The 22,331-nt window shown below is 39.7% G+C and overlaps 2 protein-coding genes across 3 annotated transcripts in view; both read right to left on the minus strand.

Annotated features, from left to right (window-relative positions):
- Positions 1 to 1,507: 1,507 nt before the first annotated feature.
- Positions 1,508 to 15,712, minus strand: C6H5orf34 (chromosome 6 C5orf34 homolog). The gene is made up of 12 exons (XM_072416675.1): positions 15,480 to 15,712; positions 14,280 to 14,369; positions 12,333 to 12,895; positions 11,163 to 11,258; positions 9,963 to 10,086; positions 9,089 to 9,180; positions 6,807 to 6,876; positions 5,218 to 5,388; positions 4,261 to 4,388; positions 4,094 to 4,180; positions 2,366 to 2,406; positions 1,508 to 1,970 (listed from the first exon to the last, which is right to left on the minus strand). The coding sequence occupies exons 1-12, from the start codon at positions 15,675 to 15,677 to the stop codon at positions 1,795 to 1,797; spliced, it is 1,836 nt and encodes a 611-aa protein (XP_072272776.1). The 5' UTR covers positions 15,678 to 15,712; the 3' UTR covers positions 1,508 to 1,794.
- Positions 15,713 to 18,634: 2,922 nt separating this feature from the next.
- PAIP1 (poly(A) binding protein interacting protein 1) overlaps positions 18,635 to 22,331 on the minus strand; it is a 26,457-nt gene continuing 22,760 nt past the window's right edge. For both annotated transcript variants that reach the window (XM_072416676.1, XM_072416678.1), the window contains exon 11: positions 18,635 to 22,073. In XM_072416676.1, coding sequence (XP_072272777.1) covers positions 21,977 to 22,073 — 97 coding nt within the window. In that variant the 3' untranslated portion in view covers positions 18,635 to 21,976. The remainder of the gene's footprint in view (positions 22,074 to 22,331) is intronic.

The raw sequence follows: 22,331 nt of genomic DNA on the forward strand, positions 1-22,331 counted from the left end.
TTTAGTAAACCAAAGGTCTTGAACACATAACAGCAATGCTTAACCAATGGCAAAATAACATCATTGTCTTCCTATTTTGTTACCAGTCTGACTACTACACCCCACCCCAGTTCTTAAATTTGTGGGTGAAGTCTTTGCCAAAGTCACAAATATTGAGATCTGTAGATCTGTTCACTTGAGCTATATTGAGGAGTGATGCTCCTTAAGCTGCGTACACACTTCCAATTTTTATCGTTCCAATCGAACGACGAACGATCGATTGGGCAAAAAATCGTTAGTAAAAAAGTAACCAACGACGCCGACGAACGAGGAAAATTGTTGGAAACGAACGACCAGACCGGCGGATCGGATTGGGCGACGATCGTTGAACATCGTTCGTGTGTACGGTCGTTCGTTGATCGTCCATGTTCAGAGCATGCGTGATGAACGAACGTCCGTTCACTTTCCTGTCGTGCACATAGTTCCTCTATCGCTTAAACGATCGTATCTGTTGTGTGTACAATATCTACGAACGATCGTGTCGTTAACTCTATGTGCAGGATCGGTGCTATACGATCGTTAATATATATCGTGCAGGAACGTTCGTCGTTCGTTTTCCGACGATAATAATTGGAAGTGTGTACGTAGCTTTACAGCTACCATTGTTTGCATTTGCCTATACACTGATAAGAAGACTGATAAGGATGTACAGGACACCCTCTGACTGTGTGACATTTGGTATACTAGTTCTGCACAAAACAAATGGCAGCTTGAGAAAGAGAGACATGGGTTATCCTGCTCATCTTGTCTTCATGAAAGGGAAGTCGAAGCTGTTGACTTGGAATAGGACCTTTTTGTAATAGGAGAAATAGTAATAAGAATGTGTAAATAGATAATAACTACTGTCAACTATTATATTAATAATATTATTATTAATAATCATAATAATAACAGGATTTATATAGCGCCAACATATTACGCAGTGCTGTACATTAAATAGGGGTTGCAAATGACAGACAGTAACACAGGAGGAGGAGAGGACCCTGCCCCGAAGAGCTTACCATCTAGGAGATGAGGGAAGTAAAACACAATAGGAGGGGGATGTGGAGTGGTGGGAAGTAGTGAGAGTTCAGGAGACAGAAGAATACGGGTAGGTGAGTTTAAAAAGATGAGTTTTGAGGGCTATTTTAAATGAGCAGAAAGTAGGAACATGCCAAATAGGACAAGGAGGACAATTCCAGAGTCAGGGCAGCTCTAGAAAAGTCTTGGAGCTGTGCATGTGATGAGGTTATGAGTGAGGAAGTCCTTAGTAGGTCATTGGAGGAGCAAAGCGGCTAGGTCAGAAAGGTAAGCGAGACAAGAACTGTGGAGGGTCTTGAAGGCAAAGCACAGGAGCTTGAATTTGATTCTCAGGTGAAATGGAAGCCAATGACGAGAACTACAAAAAACACAAACCGTACAAAAAAAACAAAGAAAACAGATTCACAGGGACATAAGAGTGCAAAAATAATTTTAACAGAGCCCAGGATAGCCGTAAAAAGGTTTTATATCTGAATTGAACAGGATATTACCGGTGCTATGCCTTTAAAAATTCCTAAGCAATAAAGCATAACTGTCAACAAGACAAAAAAAATCTATTCACTTAGAATGGATTGCATTGAAAAAAAGCCACAAAGCATCATTCAATCATTAAATGCACACTGCCACCTAGTCCGGGCTTCCATTTACTGTATGACAGCAAAATTTATGTCTGACCGATGCCAGAAGTACACAGTATAAATATTGTTCCATCTCTTTATTCATGTGCAGCAGATATTACTTTCTGGAGGAAAGCAATATGTCAATGTCTCTTATGGCCTTTGAGGTCTTTTCTAAAATAGAATGTATGTTAATAGCACTCATTTCTTCTTGCAGGCCGTCGTCATTGTCAGGTTGGCTGCAGAGTTTCACATTAGCTTTATTGCTCCCGGTATTCCCATTCTCCAAAAGAACTGGGCAAAGAATAGTTAAGGATATAGAACAAAAAGTAATACATTTTATTAAAGCTCATTTTTTGGCAAATAATAATAAAATCTTTACTCCCCTGGTCTTAGTGGTGGGAAAAGCCATTGCTCTAACACTGTGGCCCACTGACTCTATTCACTTCTTGTCAGCTTAAGGAACCACTTGGTAATGATTGGACAACAAAAATTTTCTTAGGTCAGGGTAGGGGAAATTTGTTGTACACAACTGTGAAAGGCATGAGCAGGGAGTCTTAACATACTCACAATCCTGGGAACCTGCAGTGAGACCAATCAGAATTAAGATGTCAGCGATAACAAAAAGGGCGAGTGCCTGAGCACCCACAGTGAACATTCCTACATAGTTCTGATATTACAAAGGATACACTGAAATCTCTGAATCTTCTTGAGTTCAGCTTCTACCAACCTAGAGATGAGAAAATCATTAGAAGAGTGAAATCCTAAACCCCCTTTTTATTTTAGGTGTGTATGACCGGAGTGATTTTAGTTAACAATTTGCCTTTTTTTTTTTGTTTCATTTTTTTTTTAATGCTTTGCACAACGTAGCAGAATGTCGCTCTCCACACCAGGTGATCGAGGATTTTATTGAAGCAGGTTTGATGCTGCTTTGACTATTTTTACATTGATAACCAGATGGAAGTTACGGGGTTCAGCTACCAATCCAATTTAACAATTGTTAGTGTCGGCCAGTGTCTGGCCCAGATTACTGTTCACATTCCTTGATGTATTTTTGTGATGTTTGCATAGTAAAATGGTTCTGCATTATATATAAACAAAAGTTTTTTGGGTGGCTGACTTCCAACATTAGCTTGTTGGAAATGTTCTAAAACCATTGACCACCCCCAATTGCAAGTAATATAACTTTTGCTTTCCAATAGATGGTTGGCAGTGCATCCTATCGAATTTGTGAACATTTAGTCAAAAGAGCATTTGAAAGGTCAGGTACCGATGTTGGATGAGAAAACCTGGCAGTCGGAATTCTAATTTATCCTGACAGAATTCAGTGGGGTTTAGTTCAGGGCTCTGTGCAGACCATTTATTTCCATACTCCATACTCCAACTTTAGTTCGATAGTTTCATATCCCCCTTCCTATTGTGTGATACTTGCCCCACCCTCCTAGATTGTAAGCTCTTCTCAGCTGGGTCCTTTCCTCCTCCTGTGTGACTGTGTGTATCTGTCTGTCATTTGCAACCCCTCTTTAATGTACAGCGCTGCGTAATATGTTGGCACTATAAAAAACTGTTTATTATTATTATTATTAATAATAATAAACAATAATAATAACAACAATAGTGCACAGAGACAGTGTCATGATGGTCTACATACTTTCAGCCATATAGGTAGGTGTGTTTGTAGGGTGTGCACAAATGTACAACCATATAATATCTACTAATACAGATCTATGCCCTGGTGTTTAAATCCCAAATTAGATGGAGATTTAGTACAAGTAGCCCATTAAGCACTGAAAAGGCTCCCTTTTTTGAGCAATTAAAGCCAGATCTCCTCGTTATTATTATTATTACACAGTATTCATATAGCACCATCATATTAGGCAGCGCTATACAAAATCCATAGTCATGTCACTAGCTGTCCCTCAAAAGGGGCTCACAATCTAATATCCCTACAATAGTCATATGTCATTAATACAGTCTAAGGTCAATTTGGGGGAAGCCAATTACCCTGACTTCATGTTTTTCGAATGTGGGCGGAAACCAGAGAATCCCACGCAAACACAAGGAGAACCTGCAAACTTCATGCAGATAGTGCCCTGGCTAAGATTCGAACCTGGGACCTAGCACTGCAAAGGTCAGAGCATGTACCTTTAACCCACTGTGCTGCCCAAATACGCAAACTTGGTAAAAGGTCTGTGATATGGTATTAAAGCAAAAGAGACATCATATATTCCAGGCAGCCAGTCATGGCAGTGTCCATGTTATTTTTGTTATGGCAGGCCTGCTTTAATAAGAAAGTCTACCCTACTTTATGATCTGGAACGTAAAATAGAGTTTTTAATAATAAGTGCCAACCTCTTGAGAAATAAAGTGTCATTTAACGTACATAATATATAAAGCATCTCCCCACCATCACTTACCAATTTTCTGTAACAACCGGAGCAGGTATATTTCTCTGAGATCTATCATCCAAACTACGGCACCAGGCAACTGCAGGCCTAATGTAGCTGTAAGAAAGGAGGACATAATGTATTTATCCTTGCTACTGATAACTGTTATTAAGTGTATTTGGTCATCATAGGTATACCTAACATACTCTCCAGGACTCTCCAGTTCAACCAGCTTTGATGCTCCATTTGGAAACTGCAATCGGCACCAACAAAGATGATCATGTTTCTGAACAGAGGAGTGAGATACACTCATGCTGTCTTTCAGCTAAAACCGGGCAAAGAAAAGAAAAATGGATTTTTGAACATTCCAATACACAGAATTCACCTAAATTATGGTGGAAATACTTATTTTAGTGATGTGCTGGTAACCCCATGTAGACTGGATGGAGATGGGAATTCTTTGCTCTGAATAAGATCAATAACAAATAGAGGATTTTACAGAGCAGGTTGGCCTATTACATTTAAACAGTTACGGAGTAAAAAGAATACACACACAGGTCTTCTATGTCCTTTAAGTACCATTCAAGAGTATGAACAGTATAACTAAATGGTCCTTACCTATTTATAAATACAAGTTTCCTGTGTGCTGCAGAATTTACTTACTATACTTTTGACCCAAAATTTAGAGCAATCTAAATAATGTTAGGAGAGATTTGTGAATTAAAAATAACTAAGAATGTTAAAATAATCAGGCTATTCCACTGGTGTGCTATTCAAAAATCCAAAATGGGTCAATGGGACCAGGTAATGTTGGTAAATATGCTTATGAATTGGTAGCAGATTAGTAGCCAGTTTCCTCCCACATCCCAAAAACATGCAGTTAGGTTGATTGGTTTCCCTCAAAAATTGCCATTAACACAGTCTAAGGACATATGACTATGGTAAGGGACATAAGATTGTGAGCCCTTTGTGGGACAGTTAGTGCCAGGACTATGGACTTTATAAAGGGCTCCTTAATATGTCGGTGCTCTACAAATACTGGAGGATGATAATAATAATAATAACATAACACAGAATTGGAATCATAATGCTGACCAGTGAAAAAAACAAAATGATGGTCCAAAAAAACAAACAAACTAATAAACAGTAATTACCACTTCCTCTTTATTAAAATTAGTAAAGCTCCAAATCATGAATAAAACGACACCATCTATGAAGCTGGCAAGAACCATGTTGTCAGAATAGACAGCAAACTTTCCTTTGTCCGGCATGAAACATTGTTCCAGTACAACTGGCATTGTGACTCCAGAATCAGCTCCAGACTCCTGCAATAAAAAGGGGATTTTTATGTTATTTAGATTATCTGTTTATCTCCAAGCAGCAGTTTTAAAACTTCACAAAATTTCAGATTGTGAGAGTTTGTGCCTGTTCAGCCAAAAGGAAATTTGTGGGTCAGGTTGTAATGTTGGTTGAGAAAATCTGACTCACAATTGGTGCTCCAGGGTTACAGTAGGATTGATGTCAGGGCTCGCTGCATGCCCATTTAAATTTTTCCACCCCAAACTCACGAAACCATGCAATTTTAAAGCCAGCATTGTGCACTGGAGTCATACAACAGTCATACCGGAGCCATAACAAAAGCCTACCAGTGTTCCCCCCAGCCCCTTAAAGCCAGGTGCACCACCCAGCATTTTTCAGTAACCACCTGGTTGTTTTACGGTGGTTATTGAAGAGTTGGGTCACAATACAGGGGCTGCCACCCACCTACAATTTCTTCCCCCCCAGCTTAAAAAATTTCTGGGTTCATCCTTGCCTACCATATAATGAAGCTTGCCTACCCAACTTCTTCTGTCTCTTAAAATCCTCACTACTTGTCACCATTCCATATCTCCCTTCCTATGGTGTGATACTTCCCTCACCTCCTAGACTGTAAGCTCTTTGGGGCAGAGTCCTCTCCTCCTCCTGTGTCACTGTCACGGTCTCTGTCTGTCATTTGCAGCCCCTATTTAATGTAGAGTGCTAATATGTTGGCGCTATATAAATACTGTTTACCAATAACAAACTATTGTTATAAAATTGTAAGAAAACAATTGTTTAAAAAGCATACATATACTTTGCCATTACCAGTAACTTTCACTTGAAACACCCAAATTCAATAATTTGGAGGGGTGTCCACATATTTTTTGGCTATATAAATAAATGTGATGGTCAGGTGCCCTCAAACGTTTTACAATGTAGTGCACATGACAACTTTTATTCTATGTGTTGTATTTGGCTACACATGGGCAATAAATATCTCACATACACATTGTTTATTGATTAGTTATCTTTGGGATAACTAGCTCTCTGGGATTACACAATGCAACTGATCACTGTAAATGGATTTAAGGCAAGATTCCAACATAGGTAATTGAAAGTATAAAATATTTATATACAATATTTACCTAATCATAGAGGAAAAAATAATATATACAAATGCACTACACATTTCATTTATAGCCTGCAAACTTTGCTTAATGAAAAGCTTTTCTCCAGCTGCATGCAGAATATATAAATAAAAACCCACATACAAATTAACTGGATTACATTTTCAAAGCAGACACAAATCCGACTTCATGGATCAGTACATGGCAAGCAGGACATGATGTTTAGAAGCAGACCTTCCCTGTGCCAATTTGCATTGTGGATATGAAATTAGTCATTTTAATAAGCATGAAAATATTCAGCAGGTGGATTGTCATACCGTCTTCCAGCAGCAAGTGTAAGAGAGGGAGTTTAGGCTGAGCTTCTTACTGCAGCAGAGTTCCAGAAATCTACAAGGCAAGGTAGAAAAGAAAAAAATGAAATATGACGCCTTGTGTTTAATACAGAGAGAAAAAACTTCAGACAACAAATACAAACAATCATCTGCTGAATCTGTCCAAGAAATTATGTGAAGAAAGTCCGTACAATTTACCTTACATAAATACTGCAACCAGGTTCAGAAAAGTTTTTAAACAGCTTAGTTAGTGGGGCTGCAGCTTCTTGAAATGAGGTCTGGTAATGTACAAACTCCATTAAAAAGTAAGTTAGTAGGTGAAAACACTAAAAATCTTTTTTTTTTTGTTTTGTCTGCTAAATAAAGGTTCATGTCAATTAAAAGATTTTAGTACCTATTATATATTTAGAAAATGTTCCAACTGGAAATGGGGAAATGCATCAATTTACTTTATGCATCAATGTGTGCAAGGGAAGTAGCCTGTTGCTCCTCAGATCCAGGGAACACAACAATGCCATTATTAGATTAGGTGTAAGGTGTTATGAGAATTATGCGCACAAAAGCTAGCCATAGACAGAGGAACTGATGTCCTGTGTGCGAATGCAAACTAGCCCTCATAGCTGCCTCTGAACATTATGTGCATTTTTGCTGGTGTCCAAGCCACCCCCAGTTTTCTCAGTATGGGTCTGTACACTTAGAACCAAAATGCTAACAGTAAAAAGACAAATTTGCTTGGTCTGTAACTTGACGGTGCCATGTAACTTGTCAGGCTCTATGTATATCAACAGAAAGAGTGGAAGCCTAGTACACACATTCAGAACCGTTGCCAACTTTCCACCAGAGCAACTAATCCAGTCAGTGGTCAGATGTCCCCAAACACAGACAATATTCTGCCCTTCAAAGTTCAAAGTTTCAAATCTTTCCAAATCCAAAAAAAAGTAAGTTGGTTGCTGGTTTTCCTTTTAGATTCGATTGTTTTGACATTACTGACCTTGCCTGTTTCTGACCCTGTGAGTTTATGCTGCCTTAACCGACCTTTTGCCTGTGATGCTGACTCTGCTTGTGTTTTGCCTTTGTATACTTCATCTGGTGGACTGATTATCTGTGTATGACCTCTGCTTTGTAGATTGCATTTGCCTCTTGTTGGAATCTTGGTACTGCTTTATCTGTGGGCTCCTGGTCCATCCACAGACACCATCCCTTGTGCAGTAAGACCTGGGGGCAACTGAGTGCTGGGAAATGCATCCAGTCTCCAGAGGCTGAGCTGGGGGCTTGCTATAGGTGAAGAGTGCAGCATTAGATTGGAGGACTGGTGACTAGTGAGTGCTGGACCAGAGCCTTAAATTCAAAGCTTATTCAAATTCAAAGCCTTAAATTCAAATTCAGAGCCCTAAATTCTGAAAGATTAAGTAAATTGATACAGCAGTTCCTGATACCTGAAAAGTTATAATACTGTAACTAACATATTATTAAATAAATGCCAATAGCAAATGCATGATATAAATTAACAATATTTTCAGGGAAAAAAAATCATATACAGCATTAGAGTAGGTAGTTTCTACAGAAAGAAAGAGTTTCTCCCCAGATCCAGGGAATACAACATGTCATTATTAGATTATGTATAAGGTGTATCAAACTGGCACTTAATCCAACAACTACTTCACTACTTGTTGGTAGTAGGAGAGCCCAAATTTCTATGTGACACATTTCTTGTAAATGGTGCTGAAAATGTAAAGCGCGAATGTCAATGTACATGTAGTTGTCTAAAAAGATACAAGGGGGCAAGAAAAAGGCCACCTGTTAAATTCAAAATGTGCAACTGCAAGTGCAATAGTAATAGGAAAGAGAAGCACTGGAGCAGGTTGGAAGGATAGGCATACTACTACTAGGTAATACCCAAGCTTTGCACATCAGCCTGCTGTTTGAATGTGGAGAAGGCAGTGAAAGTTGGTGCATGTGCTAAGGTTTTCTAGGTGCTGGTAATTTATGTCTGCTTGATGTGAAACAGAAGAACACTTTCAGCACTTCATTTCTTCCACAATCAGGGCAGGTCCTTAAAGTAAGAGTGCACTAGATAAAATACCCAGCAGTCAATCTGGTGGGTCAAACTGACAACCAGTTGCCAAAAGATTTCAGAAAACAGTAGGCCAGATATTTCTCCAATGGTCAGTTTCTTTACTGGTAAAACGTGAACCTGAAAAATTTAAGCTATTCAGTAAATAAAACCCAGCTGTTGCCTGGACCTGTAGTTTAAATAAAACACCAACCTTCTAGCTTGGGAAATGATGGAACGGACTGAATACAAAGCTCTCGGCTTGTCTGGAGGCAGATCTCGGACAGTATACAGTCGGTCTTCTACCTAGAACATAGAAGGAAACTGAATTTACATTTAAAACAAAATCCTTGGCCTAGATTGTGTGGGTCTGCCCCACAAGCTTATTCTAAATTCTCCATTAATGGGCCTAATTTATTAAAGCTCTCCAAGGCTGGAGAGGATACATTTTCACCAGTGAAGCTGGGTAATCAAGCAAACCTGGAAAAGATTTCTTCAAAGTCATTTGCTAGCCAAAGTTTTGAATCCTGGATCAGATCCATTTCAGGTTTACTGAATCACCCAGCTTCACTGATGAAAGTGAAGAGCTTTGGAGAGCTTTAACAAATCAGGCCCAATGTGAAAACTGGTGGGTTCCCCCCCAACAGAGACAGAACCTCTATCTTCCTTACAATGTACATTTAATGAGAACTTGAGGAGTGCCAAATATGCAGGTAAATTGCTATCCCTTTAAATGCCTCTGTGCAGTATCTTGTGAAATCCTCTGATAATCCCAGTCCGGAGAGCACCAAGTTGTTTAAATATGAAAAAAATAAATAAATAGAGAACAAACATTACACTTAGTAAGAACATAAAAATGTTAAAAACATATAAAGAAACAGCTAAAGGGAGGAGTATCCATATTATATGCAATAAATAAATCTTGCAATCAGAATGGAGAAGACACCCACATCCCATAATTGCTGCAGTAGATTGATGCCCCAGAAAGTTTTAAATGATTGGACCTGATGGAATCTACCTAAAACCAAAATATCAGCTGCACTGAGCTTTTAAGTATTCTTTTTTGGAGTGCACCCGCTATATATTACCTGTCCTGTTTTGTCATTAAGGTAGAAATGCTTGAAATATTTTCCAATGTTATCTCCCTCTGAACGGAAAACAGATCCATCTCCTGGGTATATTTCCACTGAAAGAGGGCCATCCAAAAAAAACCTAAAATAGAATATTGTCTTTATAATATGCAAAAAATAATTGCTTATACTGTAAATGTAGAGGCTGGAATTAAAAAAAAAAAAAACATGTCTTTCTTTTTTTATTGCACCTAGACTGGGTACATAGGTGCAATAATTGTCATTGGAAAGGATCATCTGATGTCTGTACCTAGCCTTAAACCTTAACATCAAAGACAAAAAATCCCAAGTAGTTAACACGACAGACAGAAGAGAATACATATCCCAGCATATCAAGGAACATGGGATTTTGGTAGCATTAAGTAAATCTAATTCAAAGACATCTGAAGTCTGTCAGAATTATTGAAGAAATGACAATAGTTAGGAAACATGTTTAGCATTCATTTTCTAATATACGAGTGCACTAGTTCACATACCATATGAAGACCCAATTGTCCTAAATTCCTCTGGTATCCTACAAATTGATTGAACCCTTCCAGGACAGAGAAAGCTGTTTTTTAGATGTACAACTCCCTGGTCTATGTTTCCTGTATTTTTGAGCCTTAGGGATAGGTACATGGTTTAAAATGAATTGAAATACTAGGGTACACTTTTTACTTTTCCTAATATACTATGGGTAGTGTAAGACCCTTGCATGTTAGTGGTTTATGCTACATTCAACCATAATGACCAACCATTAATAAACACTTTTGTGCAAAAGCAGTAGTCTTGCAGTTCCTGCTGTAAAAATGATCCAATATTTATTTATCAGTTCTAGATGGACCTGCCTGGTTTGTGAAAAACACTGATTGCTTAGGGAGTGTCATGGGCTGACATGAGTGTATGACTATCTTCTTCTGATATGAAATACCCTGGTGAGATTTCCCCCACCCCTGATATGATAGCCACTAACCTTACACCGTATTAGTATACATATTCAAGAAAAAGGGAGCTTCCGAAAGCAGTATAAAGCAGCCATGATTATACCTATGGCCAATCCATTTAATCAGAAAGCTAGAAACATAAGAATGTTGGCTGTTATTGCATATACATTTGCTAGACATCAGGGTAGCATAAAAAAAGGTATTTTGATGCAATATACTTAGTGACACATCTTACCTGTAAAGGACGCCGTTGTAAATCACCACTTTTAAAGGAACAGGATGAGTCATTAGAAAATCTTCTTGTTCCATAGTAGATTGAGAAAAATTCCATCTGAAACATAAAACATTATAGATAAAAGATTCCCGAAACATAAAACCTGCACTCAACAACCAATACAAACATACTCATTATAAATGTCTTTAATAATATTTTAGTAGTGTTGACATCTCCAGTGCTTTACAGAATACATTTAACAATTCAGTGTTCAACCCAGAACGTTTTTATAAGCCTAATGTGAAGAAATTGTAGGTGGGTGGCAGCTCCTGTATTGTGACCCAACTCATTAGTAACTGCCCAAAAACAGCCAGGTGGTTACTGAAAAGGGTCGGGTGGTGCACCCATCTAAAAGGGGCTGGGGAAAATACTGCAATTCATGTCAGTAACTAACAATATTAGGATTGGGGTACATATAATGGAAATTTTATTACACAGTATTTATATAGCGCTGACATATTACGCAACGCTGTACAAAGTCATGTCGCTAACTGCCCCTCAAAGGGGCTCACAATCTAATGTCCCTACCTGTCCCAATTAACCCAACTGCATGTTTTTGGAATGTGGGAGGAAACCCCCACAAACTCCATGCAGATGGTGTCCTGGTCAAGAATCGATCCTGGGACCTAGCGCTGCAAAGGCCAGAGTGCTAACCTCTGATGCTGCACCGTGGCACTGATAAGGTTATACACCATTAGGAGATATATCTTTTGAAGTCTGATCAGTCCACAATCAGAACCACTAACTCCCCTCATCCCTGCCCCCCCAAAAAAATTGTGTCTTACAATCAGCCAGTGGCTAAATTCTCTTCGGATCCAATTCCTGCAATTCCTGCTGCAGGCTATCCCAAGACATAAGATACAGCTGTCTGATTTAGATCACCTGTCAGTGTTTGGGGATGCAACCAACTAGACCGTGAGCTATCATTTGCAGCCTTCACTGTGGTGCATCCCTTGTACTTTTACAACATTTAATTGACAGATAGCTGACAAGCACACTCTCCTGGTTCTTAGATCCGCAAAAGGTTGGATCATACACACATCTAACATATGTCAATACTCTGAGGTTACACGGCCATGCAGAGAGCAGCGACAAGACAGAATATCTGAAAACTTTAAAAAGAAAGAGTACCTGTGCAGATGTGGTTCAGGACAGCTGAGAGGCAGGGTGTGTGGTAAAATAGACACAGCTCCATTTCTGAGATGTTTGGAACTCTCATCATCCTCAATTATTGTACAAATATCTGAAGAACCATCTGTATTTCTTAGCATAGATTGTCTATGAAAATGAAGAGCCAAGTTCATAGCATGTTGGAACGTGTGTGGACAGGAAGCTACAGAATAGCGTTGCACCAGCCATGTATAGTGGAAGGCGTGATTTGTCGCACATGATTTTGAGTCTTCTTGTAGCACACAGGAAGAATATTTCCAATTTTTCCTGTCTTTAGTTTTACCGTTTGCTGGGTTGGTATCATTGCTTACGGGATTCTCTTTGTTCTGAGATTTTGGCATACAGCTATGACTGAGCTCACATAAATACTCCACAGAAAACTCTTGCTGGTAGATAGACATGTATAAATGAGCATGACCATCTACAGAGGAAACCTTTACAGTGCCATCTTCTAGACGTGTCACACACCCGGTGTCGTCCTCCATAGAGGGCCATGTGATTTCAGAAATCTTGGTCATAAGTCTCTGAAAAAATAGGAAATAAACAGTCATTTATTGGCTGATATTTGGAACTTACCATTTATTTATATATATTGGCAAGCATTATAGCTAAGGTTTCTCTCTGAATGAATATGTCCTGTGTAGTGCTGGGTCTTGGGTTCAAATCCAAGCCATGACACTATGTGTAAGGAGTTTGCATGTCCTCCTCATGTTCGCTTGGGTTTCTTTCGGGCACTCCAGTCACCCCATTACATGCAGATAAGTTAACTGGATGGCTCCCTAGAAACTGTTGCGATATATGTGGAAAAACAAGCAACACAACCAAAATGAAGACAAGCTGTCAGCTGATGTATACAATACCTTTGGGTACAAAAGACCTGGAAACGCTGTACATCATTTGTTTGTGGTTTTCCAGGCCATTGTGGAACATTTTGGTGAGGTTGATAGCATTTAACATGCAGCGTGTTTCCCCCTAAAACACTGGTTCACAGTAAAATGCCCTTCTTTATGCTGGTAGTCAGTTATTTTTCCCACCCCCCAATCCTTACATTGCTGGTCAGTGAAATGCCTTCGTTAGAACAGAAAGTTGAAAAATGCTGCTTACATTAGAAGTCAAAGGAAATAATGGTCTATATTTGCAATCAGTAAGCCAAATGCTCCATACATGTGGTTTGTGGAAGGAATGCCTTAACTGGAGTAGTTAAAAAGATTATTGGTGTTGGGGGTTGAATATCTGAGAGGCAAAAATTGCTCATTGCCCCTAGCAACCACTGGGGGAACCTTAAGTAATCACATAACCTTAGAAAAAATAAAATACAATTTTGTATTGTCAGCATTACTGATTAGGGAGATTTTACTCCACTCTCCACCAGGACAGCAAGTGATGGTAAATCTCTCCAAGGCTGACACAGACTAAACAAAATAGTGTTAACAATAAATTGATGGAGCACACGGAATTGGAGGGAAACCACTTCTCCACAATTTAATTTATATCTCAGTGATATGGTAGGTACAATATTTGTTACATTTAGGTCAGGGGTGTCCAAACTTTTTACAAGGAGGGCCAGATTTGGCAAGGTGAAAATGTGTGGGGGCCGACCACTAACCAGGGTTTGTGAGCGTGGTCTGCGCAGATCCTACATAGCACACGCCCACCAGGGTGACGTGAGGGATTCCCTGTGCACGGAGTCCAGTGTCACGGCAGGCTCTATGCAGAGCGCGTTCATGAAATCAGAGTGGGCGTGGTCCATGCAGGTCCTGCACAGCACAAGCCCACTTTAATTACATAGGGGTGACAGAGACAGTGGGCCGGTGGAAATCTGAACACAGGCCGCAATTAGCCCCCGGGCCGGACTTTGGACATGCCACAGAGTCAACATTGCCATACCAACGTGGATAAAATACATACAGTTCTTTTCCCTGAGGGGATGAGATTTGAAGGTAGAAATGGATGGAGAGCAAATGTGTTGCGAAAGTTCAGAGCTTCCAAAACTTGATCCTGAAAAATAAAATGAATAAGGAAATTATTAATCGGAACAGTTCACAAGAAATGAAGGCAAACACATCACACCTGGTCTCTGGCAGGCTGGGCATTTCAACAAACTCCTAGACACTAGTTTGTTCACATCTCATTCGGGTGGCTGTAAAACCAATTAATTATTTCTCGAAATGGGCAGCCCCTGGAAACATTACGCTCACTTATCTGTCCATTTTGGGTGTCTGGACCATTTACCTGAGTATTATGAACCTGGAAAATACCAAGCTATGAGCACTTCTGTGTTCAAAGTTTTCTATTGCCTGGGTAGAACACCTCCTAGATTGTAAGCCTACCCATCTTCTTCTGTCTCTTAACCCTCATTACTTCCCACCATTTTTTGACTCCCCTGCTATTGTGTGTTACTTCCCCCACCTCCTAGATTGTAAGCTCTTCAGGGCAGGGTCCTCTCCTACTCCCGTGTCACTGTCTGTACCTGTCTGTCATTTGCAACCCTATTTAATTTACAGCATTTCATAATATGTTGGCGCTATAAAAATTCTGTTCATTAATATTATTAATAATAATAATAATAATAATAATAATAATAATAAATAGAACTGTTATTGCTCAATAATTCCCTGGGTAGAAGCTGATCCAACGCAGTCTGTCAACACAGTGCATGGGTGACATGAGGGCGTTTCCTAAATCTATATCGTCTCTATAAAAGGAACCTATGGCCTGCACGGTGCTACTGAGAACAATGATTCCACGACAACCACTGACAATTAAGTGTACAAATTGAGCTCTTTGGGGTAAAGTAGTTTCCTGCCACTTGGCTCGGCATCGGTTTCCTCATACAACTTAATACTACACTGACGTCACGCTGCGCCTCCCTTGTTCTTCCAACTAAATTGAGAATTTAGTGCAATATGAAGGCGAAAATTAACATTCAGAATATAAGAATTTATTAGATTATTATTTTTTTTAATTAATAATAAAACATAAAAATTGCAAATAATGTCCAAATGTTTCTGTGGAACACAGAATAATTGGCATGCAGCTGCATAGATCTTGTTATGTATGGTTGCTGCATATTGGTTTTGTTTATTTTGTTCCCTTTGCTCTCCTTACCTTGCAGCTGCTGGTCACAAACTCAGTCCTGTGTCTCCTTCTCTGTGGCTTGTGTACAGGGTGAGCTTCAGGCAGAGGCTTCTCACACATGAACTCAGCACCGCACGGTGAGAGGCAGAGTCTCCCCTTATCGCCATAATGAACCTCCACCGAGTCATCACAGAAAAGCAACAAACTGCAGCCGGCAGACATTGTCATTCAAAACTAACAGCCTCTACTGTTTCTCTTCCCGAACTTCCGGATTCTGTTACGCCACACCCACCTACTATCCAATCAGAATGCTCTTAGAGACTGACAAGGACATGTGGATTGGGTAATAAATGTAGAAAGGGCGGGATATAGCTCCTTACTCCTGTCACATAGCAACCGTGGGATGCCGGTTACTAGAGGCCAAACTATAAATAAAAAATGTCTCCAGCTATAGGGATTGTGATGTATAGCAGTCAATGATCTAGTCTCAGAAAACATGGCCGCTTAAAGCGGACCTAAACTCAGAATTTTCACTTTACAAAAAAGGGTAGACAACCCTTTTATGGTAAAGAGGGACTAAAAGTGCCCAAAATAAAATACACTTACCTTCAATCGCGCAGGGCAGTCCGATCCATCCAGAGGTGTCTTCCATCAGGTCCCACGTGGTCCCAGCATCTATCCCCAAGCCATCTTCTCCCCTTCTTCCTAAGTCACCCAACCCAGGCACGAGATCTGCCCGTGCATGTAAGATCGGCAAATTTTTCTCTTCTCACGAAAAGGCTCACCTGGGAGCAGAGACAATGACACTGGGAACACCAAGATTAGGAATTCCCAGAGCTTTATATGCTGGAATGGAAGCCTCTAGAGCAGCGGTCCCCAACCACCGGGCCGCGGCCCACTACCGGTCCGCGGCGGTGTTTTCAGTGGGCCGCGAGTACATGATCCATTATTGAAAACGAAGCGGCACCCAACCACCATCCGCGGACCGGAAGTGGTCCGCAGCGGTGTTTGTATGAGATGCCGGTAAATGTACACAGTAGTCTGTGTACAAGCAATGCGAGCACATGACATGCAGCTCGATTGGCTGTCAGATGTCATGTGATCGCTTTGAAGCAGCAGAGGTGCACAGAGAGAAAAGAGAAGACGCCAGAGTATGTCTTTCTTCTCTTTTCTCTCTGTGCACCCCCCCGGTCCTCAGAGAAATTTCCTTCCGTGAAACCGGTCCCTGGGGCCAAAAAGGTTGGGGACCGCTGCTCTAGAGCACTTTTCCCAACCAGGGTTCTTCCAGAGGTTGCTGGGGGTTTCTTGAGCAATTTGTGACTCCTGGGTACGTTTAAATGTCACCAATGATTATTTTGCCTATCTGTAAGGGTGACATTCTTCCCAACGGCCAGCAATGTAAGAGGTATTCTATCCACAGACTACCACACTAATATACTGTGAGCTGTGGATATAATATTTATAGAAAGGGTTCCCCAAGTTATTTTAGAGATTCCTCAATGTTAAAAGGTCAAGAAAATCTGCTCTAGAGCAACCCACTGTTAGCTGTTCACAACTTTACAGTAAGTGAAGTTTTTTGAGACAAAGGAAAGTGCAGCTTAGTTTATAGAAATTTGTTCTGATGGACCTGGCCACAGCCACCCCCACTACGATCACCAAAAAGATGCAACAAATCTCCCTCTGTGCAGAAAAAAAGAAATACAGGGTTAATCATTTAGGTAAAAAAAAAAAAAAATTTAAACATTTGATTAAAAACTGTTGTGGAAAAAACTCAGAAAATCTATTTTAGGTGACTTGCCTTATTCATATTCCACGAGCCATACATAATTCAGCTCAATGTAACTTTCCTATTGTATTTACATTTATAGCAGACGATGCAATATCAAACAGAAAATGTGCAATTGTGTGATACTTCCCCCACCTCCAGATTGTAAGCTCTTCGGGGGAGGGTCCTCTACTCCTCCTGTGTTACTGTAGGGGGCCAAGGAGGAAAGTCTGGGGGGCATTGGGGAGAGATACTGAAGAGAGACTATGGGGGACAAGGAAGAGAGACTGGGGGCCAAGAAGGAAAGCGTGGTGGGGGGGGAGGGGGTAAGTATGGGAAGATACAGAGGAGAGACAAGGAGGAAAGTTTGGGGGGCACTTAAGAGAAACTGCGAGGAGGGGGCAGAGGATAAACTTGGGATTCCTTTCCTTATGGTCTTTGACTCTTACTTTTGATTTCTCATGTGCCAGAAGATAGAGAAAAGCATGCAATGACTGTAGAAATTATGAACACGGAGTGATAACCTGTCAGGAAAACAATTCCTCAGGAGCCAGAGGAGGACAATAGACTGACTGGCACACCGCACATACGAGTTGTAAATTAGTTGCAATCCTGGCAGCAGAACAAGCTTAACTGGTTCCTATGATCCCTGCGGGTATGTGGCACTGGTTCCACTTAAACTGCTGTCGTATATACAGTGTATGCTGCCATGTGGGCACCTGAATATTGAAAAATGTATTCTAGAAAATATTTTCCACAAACTTCCTTTACCAGGGTCCCTCCACGGTAATATTAGGTCCACCCCGGTCCTGAGATATTCAGCAAGGTTTAAGTGATTCACACTTTTATTCATTGGTCCTGGGGTTTGGGAAGTCAGAGCTACCAACTGTATGCTGGATAGGCACCAAGAAACATTACAGGAACATGGTAATATTGTGTAGTTTACCATCAGCAATTGTGTCCTGACCGCATGTTACAAATGTACCAGATGTACAATCTTTATCCAATATCATTTACTAATAACTGTGAAATAGGCCTAAACAGGGGTGTGTGTGTATGTGTTTATATTATATATATATATACACATACACACACACATACACCTTCACTAACCCAACTCTCTGCTCTACAATCTATTATGAATGCTGCAGCCACTCTTCTGCTGCATCTCTTTGTAGTTCTCTATAACTCCCCTCCTATTATGTGTTACTTCCCCTACCTTCTAGATTGTAAGCTCTTCGGGGCAGGGTCCTCTCCTCCTGTGTCACTGTCTGTATCTGTCAGTCATTTGCAACCGATATTTAATGTACAGTGCTGTGTAATATGTTGGTGCTATATAAATACATATATAAATACTGTTTATTAATAAATGCTATGCACCCTTCCTGTTTATACCAATATAAAAATCAGACACCATGCATAATGTAAAATCTTTTATTTACTGTATTTTTACAAGATGAACAGAAATGATAAATAACTCACAACAATGAATGTACAAAATCTGTTCAGTGCGCATACACAATGCTTCTGGGATGACGTGGGAAGCTGGAGATATCAGGCTGTGCAGGTAGTTGTACTTTGTGGAAATAGACTTACTACTAGGAGGACAATCTGCCAGAACTGGGGGAAGACAGGCAGCATTCATATGTATTCCCCCTGTTCACAAGGGCACAATGACAGTTTTATAAGATCAGCCTCTAATTCTGTGAAGTTCTACAGCAAAACAGCTTGCAAGCTCTAAGTCTACCCTGTAATTTCGAAGGAATCCATTTTGCATTTTTCTTGCCTGCTACCCATTTCTATAACCGCTATTGGATATTGGAAAGTCAGACATTTCTTAGTAATCAAGAGTCAGAGTGCTCTTTGTTCCCTTCTAATTTTCTTTTTCTTACGGAAAAGGAAATCTGGAGCTGTTACTGTTTTAATTTTTGGAAATCCCATCTGATCACGACCCCTCCATGTAGGAACAAGCACAGTGTCCCTACCACCAGCCTCAGATCTAAAACTGGATTCCAACTACATAGCCACCTGCTGCTGAAATATGGCAATACATCATCTCTGTAAAGCAAACCTGTGCCTGCACGATAAGATATAAAAATCAGTGCCTCAATGGAAATAACTGGGGAGAATTACCTTGAAAAACGTGTAGCATTTACTTAATCTGAATTCCTTACAATGACTGCAGGATAAACTGAAGCCTAATACAGACACTAGCTCAAAAGATTGTTTTTTATCCTGAGGTGGAAATGTAGGTGCAGTACAGGATGTCTCAATGATTCACGGTATTAGATAACTATACAATTGACCCCAAACCACTGCTATATTTACCCTTGTAGTGGGCACCTCCAGCATGTCCTCTTTATTGATTGGCCATTGTTGTATAATGATTAAATGAAATAATCACTTTCTTTTGGAGCACTAATTATTCAGTGAATGTATAGGTCCTTATAGTTGTTTGATGAAGATACATAGACAAATAGGGTCATTCTATGATAGGTCTGCCTAATAATATTCCAATTCAGGAATTAGGTAACACTCCAGCCATGGAATGATAATAAAAATACCTTGACCAATAATCAGGCTGACTTTATAACACTCCGACCGGTTAATATATATAAGAATCTATCCGACTGGGTACACTTTATGCCAAGGTAACATGCCTGCAGTTATTGGGGCTGCAAAAGAGATGAGGCACAGATAATGTACAGCCCGTTATAAAATGCAGGGAATGCAAAACACAGAAATCAGAATCTTTGGGCCTGATTTATTAAAGGTCTCTAAGGCTGAAAAAGATACACTTTTATCAGTAAAGCTGGGTGATGCAGCAAACCCGAAATGCATCTTTTCCAGGATTAAATACATTTACTAACAAATAGCTTTTAGGAAATCCTTTCCAGGTTTGCTGGATCACCCAGTTTCACTGATAAGTGTATCCTCTACAGCCTTCAAGAGTTTATTTAAATCAGGTCCTTTTATGCCATTTCAGAATGGTCACTGCTGTCTGCTAGCATGGTTTCCAAACATCTTGTCTAGTTTATGTCAATAAAATATTTAAGAACTTAAATCTGAAAAAACCACAAACTCCAAATAAAAAATATATAACACACATTGCACATACACCTGTTTATGTATGAAATGCTTTGATCTAATACATACCTTAACATAACACAGTGTTTTTTTCAAGGCCATTTTTTTTAACTTTTTAACTAAGTCAGAAATGTTTACAAGCTACACTATGATTCTAAATCTAGAGCTGCACTTATATAAGATTTCTATCTGTATGTTCGTTGTATAGTAATACAGTTTAAGGGGTCCTGTGTTGCTTTTATGGCATTAGTTTGCTATAAAATGGACTGCTGAAAGCTACTTGCAGGTCAAATTCAGCTCTTGATTTGTAGCATACACCTAACCATGCAGCTCGGTTTACAGTCTGGGTATGATTTTTTTTGCTGGGATGCAGTAACTCGCATGCTAATAGGTGGGAGTTAAGTTATCCCGGACTGGGCAATGAAGACAGAAATTGGCTCTAAAACTGGAAGAAAACCAGGTGGAGATGGAAATATTGGAGAACAAAGGGAGTGTGTACATTGCAGTTTTGAAGGTGTTCCGTTTGAACAACAGGAGGGGGGCGCTGTCTCAATCAAAAAGCAGTGGACAGGACTAGGTGTGGCCTGGAACTGATTGACAAGCTTAATAATCAGCACCGATACTTCAACTGAAGCATCAACAAAGAAATAACACAAATTCTGCTTGATTTAACATTGAAACTATTGAAATGTGTCACTATACAGATTGATACATCATCATATTAATTCCTAACACCTTCAGACCTATAACACCTGACCACCTGACAGATCTACTGTTTCTGCATATTAAGCATTTGGCCCTCTATCCCCAAATAACCAATCATGGGTTCATTTTTTTTTTTACAACAATCACACAAAAACTGGCTGATTTATAAAACTAGAAGAGAATAGTATGGAATAACCTGGGTAGAAACTGGAATGGATCTGGTCCAGAATTGAAAACATTTGCCAACTAATGACAATGATTTTTTGATATCCATTCCAGATTTGTTGGATCACCCAGGTTCTTCCATGACCATGGTATCCAGTCATGGAGGGCTTTAATAAATCAGGCCCAATGAGTGGACAAAGGAAGTGAATGAACTGCATCTACAACATAGCTACAGCCCTCACCAGCCATGATCACCGCAAACTTTATAGGCTTAACATTGGTCAGGTCCAGAAAGCGGTTTCTTCTGCTATGTATAGGTGATAAGTACACTTCAATGAGCTGGGTAAGGGTGGCAGAGCTCATCTGGAAATACTGACACCTTCTTAAGGTAAGTAGAACCCTCCAGAAATAAGTATCTACCCTTACCAGGCCAAGAAACCAATCACTGAATGCTTCACAATTTCCACAGTGCATATATAGACAAACTAGGTGTGAGCTGATTAAGTCATGAAATGTTATTTTTCTATAACACATGAACTTTGAAATGATTTTTATTGCAACCAAAACATACTTTTTCCTTTGAACTGTACAGAAATTAAACTATATTATATACACAAACTATTTATCTTAAGTTACAGGGTTTCAGCATACACTTTTTTTTTCTTTTTTTGGCATTCAGTTTATCAAAGGAGTTTTGCATAAACTTCTAGGTTTCTGATAAGCTCAAACTTAATAAATTTGGTGTAAAAACAAAAAGTCTTGATCAGTCTTCTAAGCATCATACCGAACTTGCCAGGCATATTTTTCATTGTTTTCTCTTACGTTCGGACTCCAAGCAAAACTTTTCATAAGCTTCTTCCATCTCGGGGTCCATTTCACTGTCATCTAAATCATCCAGGAATCTAAAAGAGAAAAAAAAATAGTTTAACCCTCTGCTACCATCAGGTGATCGGAACAAGATCACGGAAGATCATGGATGACAGATTTGAGATATGGTTGAAAACTGAGTGCCTGAGAGTGGATACTGAGCTTTAAGATATCTTCCTTTCTGTTGTTAAAAATGTTACCTGATTTTAACCTCCTGAGCGTTACACTGAGGTCTAGATTTCTGTACCAAAAGTGATCCACTGTTTTTCATGAAATTTTTTTTTTAAATTGTA

This window comes from Pyxicephalus adspersus, chromosome 6 (assembly GCF_032062135.1).
Source record: "Pyxicephalus adspersus chromosome 6, UCB_Pads_2.0, whole genome shotgun sequence".
Taxonomy (NCBI): domain Eukaryota; kingdom Metazoa; phylum Chordata; class Amphibia; order Anura; family Pyxicephalidae; genus Pyxicephalus; species Pyxicephalus adspersus.